This window comes from Mandrillus leucophaeus, unplaced genomic scaffold (genome assembly GCF_000951045.1).
Source record: "Mandrillus leucophaeus isolate KB7577 unplaced genomic scaffold, Mleu.le_1.0 Scaffold345, whole genome shotgun sequence".
In the NCBI taxonomy this organism is placed as follows: Eukaryota; Metazoa; Chordata; class Mammalia; order Primates; family Cercopithecidae; genus Mandrillus; species Mandrillus leucophaeus.
Genome location: NW_012103643.1, coordinates 2001068 through 2003974, shown reverse-complemented (window position 1 = coordinate 2003974; position 2907 = coordinate 2001068). Strand labels below are relative to the sequence as shown.

The 2907-nt window shown below is 46.4% G+C and overlaps 1 protein-coding gene across 2 annotated transcripts in view; it reads right to left on the bottom strand.

Annotated features, from left to right (window-relative positions):
- Nucleotides 1-2907, bottom strand: part of TIAM1 (T-cell lymphoma invasion and metastasis 1) — a 364694-nt gene that overhangs the window by 101088 nt on the left and 260699 nt on the right. For both annotated transcript variants that reach the window (XM_011989052.1, XM_011989053.1), the window contains exon 9: nt 1952-2098. In XM_011989052.1, coding sequence (XP_011844442.1) covers nt 1952-2098 — 147 coding nt within the window. The remainder of the gene's footprint in view (nt 1-1951; nt 2099-2907) is intronic.

The following is a 2907-nucleotide window of genomic DNA, read 5'->3' as shown; positions in this document are numbered from 1 at the left end:
AAAAAAAAAAAAAAAAAGAGAAATGCTGATCATTCATGTCCTCCTTTTGCAGGTTTTAACTGAGAACCATCAAGTCTCTTATGTGATTTTTTCTGATGAAATGTTGACTTTCCTCCACAGTTTTTTCTTTAGATTTACATAAAAGCAAAACCCATGGAAGAAAGCTCAATGATCTACTCTCCCCAAAGACCACAGGACAAACTGCAAAACTGCTTCAGTCTCACACTCGCTTAGCATTTGCTCATCTGCTCTCTGCAGGTTCCATCAAGGATAGGGAAATGCCACATTGAAACAGTGAGTATCAGCCAGGCGTGGTGGCCCACGTCTATAATCCCAGCACTTTGGGAGGCCGAAGTAGGCAAATCACTTGAGGTTAAGAGTTCGAGATCAGTCTGGCCTACATAGTGAAACCCTGTCTCTACTAAAATTATAAAAATAATTAGCTATTAGCTGTGCATGGTGGTAAGCATCTGTAATCCCAGTCACTCAGGCTGAGGCAGGAGAACCGCTTTAACTGGGAGGCAGAGGATGCAGTGAGCCCAGACTGCACCACTGCACTCCATCCTGGGCGACAGAGCAAGGCTCCATCACAAACAAAACAAAACAAGCCAGTGAGTATCATAGTCAGCTAAGGGACTCAGTGCATCAGCTTTCAGGACTAATCTCTTTTCTAAAATTCATTTCTTAAGTAAGTTAATGGCTGGAACTGTCAGAGCAAAAAAAGAGAGATCATTCTATCAAGTCAGTCGATGACGTCTTCTCACTTTGCATAAGGGCACGGGGTGAATAGGTCAAACTAGCAGTCTTAGTCATGACCTCCAAAATGCTGAAGGCCTGACTTTCCAGCCACTGCAGCCCACAAACGGGACATTCTTCTTCCGAAAGACTACAGATGCTCATGTACCTTTAGTCCCTCAAATCTAAACAAGCAGCTCTGGAGCTACTCATTTCTCAAAGTCAAAGGACAAGGATGACAACAACAACAGACAGTGAGCTTCCCGGAAGTAACCCCAGCAGGAGACTGGCCTTGGCGAGTGAAGAAGTCAAAGAAGTCAAATTAATGGGGAAGAATTGGGTGGCTGCACATGGTCAGTGGACACCTGTCATGGCACCAGGCTATGTTGTGCCCTCATGACATACCAAAATCCCGTTCCAGCCCCTGGACCTGAGCAGAAGGAGGCTGTGGCAGTGGGCAAGCTCTCTCGGATTCCTGGCTCCTCGTTCCAGTAGGCAGAGGATCTGCCCATTTAATGTCAACCCCAAAAAGTGAAGGGCAGAGAATAATCAGTTTCATGCAGTGCCAGAGGCAGCTTAAAAAAGCATGGCCAGGCACAGTGGCTCACACCTGGAATCCCAGCACTTGGGGAGGCTAAGGCAGGTGGATCACGAGGTCAGCAATTCAAGACCAGCCTGGCCAATATGGTGAAATCCCATCTCTACTAAAAATACAAAAATTAGCCGGGCGTGGTGGTGCGTGCCCATAGTCCCAGCTACTTGGGAGGCTGAGGCAGAAGAATCACTTGAACCAGGGAGGTGGAGGTTGCAGTGAGCCGAGATTGTGCCACTGCACTCCAGCCTGGTGACAAAGTGAAACTCCGTCTAAAAAAAAAAAAAAAAAGACTGCACTCAGGTGCCCACTTGGCTTCATTATAGAGCCCTGCTTTTTCCTGAAGACTCAGGGTGAATTGTGCGCTTTGAGTAGGTCTGTAATTAACAAGGGTTTGGACAGGATGCAGGTGGGAAACTGCAGCTTGATGACAGACTAATAGTAGAGTTCAACATTATGGGTATGCATTACCTATTAAAAGTGTCTAGCACAGCTAGCTTCTTTGTGTCAACTAGTTGATTTTAAATAACACTCAGCCTCAATGAAGAAACACACACATCCCAAATTGAGGTGGCCACAGAAGCGATCTGTGTGGGCTCGCTTTTCATCTGCTGTGAAACCTACCTGATTGATACTTGGACGTCCCTGCTTCTTTTTGGAGGTAGTATCCAGACCCCACAGAGAAGAAAACCTGCTCCTTCGCTTGCTTGCGGATCTGGACATGGCCTGAGTACGTCTTCTCACTCCAGTTTCACCAGTGCGTGCTGCCACCTGAGGACGGCAAGGACAAGCAGCCACAAGGGAGAGGTGTCAGGACCATTCACCTGTCTTCAGGTCCCCATAAGTCCCACCCTTCAAAAAACCCTCTTCCATCATACCAGCCTACCCTGACCTCAACGCCTAAAGTATTTAATCCATGACCCAGACATACTGGGACTTTGAGAGCCCTTCATGGATTCAGAATGGAAATGAAAGGTTGGCAAATTCAATCCTTGTTTGAAATCACCAGCAAAAATACATAATATAGGAATAAAACATATATGTTCTGTTTCCGAAAATGGCGTGTCCTTCTGGTCACAGGCTTGAACTACAACAGCAAGGGAAATGAGCCAGGCTTTCTCTCCAAATGCCACAGAGCTGTTTCTGCATTCTACTGAAAAATGGTGCTCAAGCGTCAGCAACAATAGTGGAAAAGCAGCAGAGTTTTGTTCCTGGGTTTCCAGGTTAAATCTAAAATTACCAATCTCTACTATTTTGTTTTCTTAGGATAGATATAATCACGTTTCAAAATCAGGCAATTTGATGGTTGGCCCCCAATATCCATCCTCTATTCCATCTTAGTCAGAAAAATCTCAAAAGTAGGCCAGGTGCGGTGGCTCATGCCTGTAATCCCAGCGCTTTGGGAGGCTGAGGCGGGTGGATCACCTGAGGTCAGGAGTTCGAGACCAGCCTGGCCAACATGGTGAAACCCTTATCTTTACTAAAAAAAATACAAAAATTAGCCAGGCATGGTGACAGTCACCTGTAATCCCAGAGGCGGGTGGATCACCTGAGGTCAGGAGTTCGAGACCAGCCTGGCC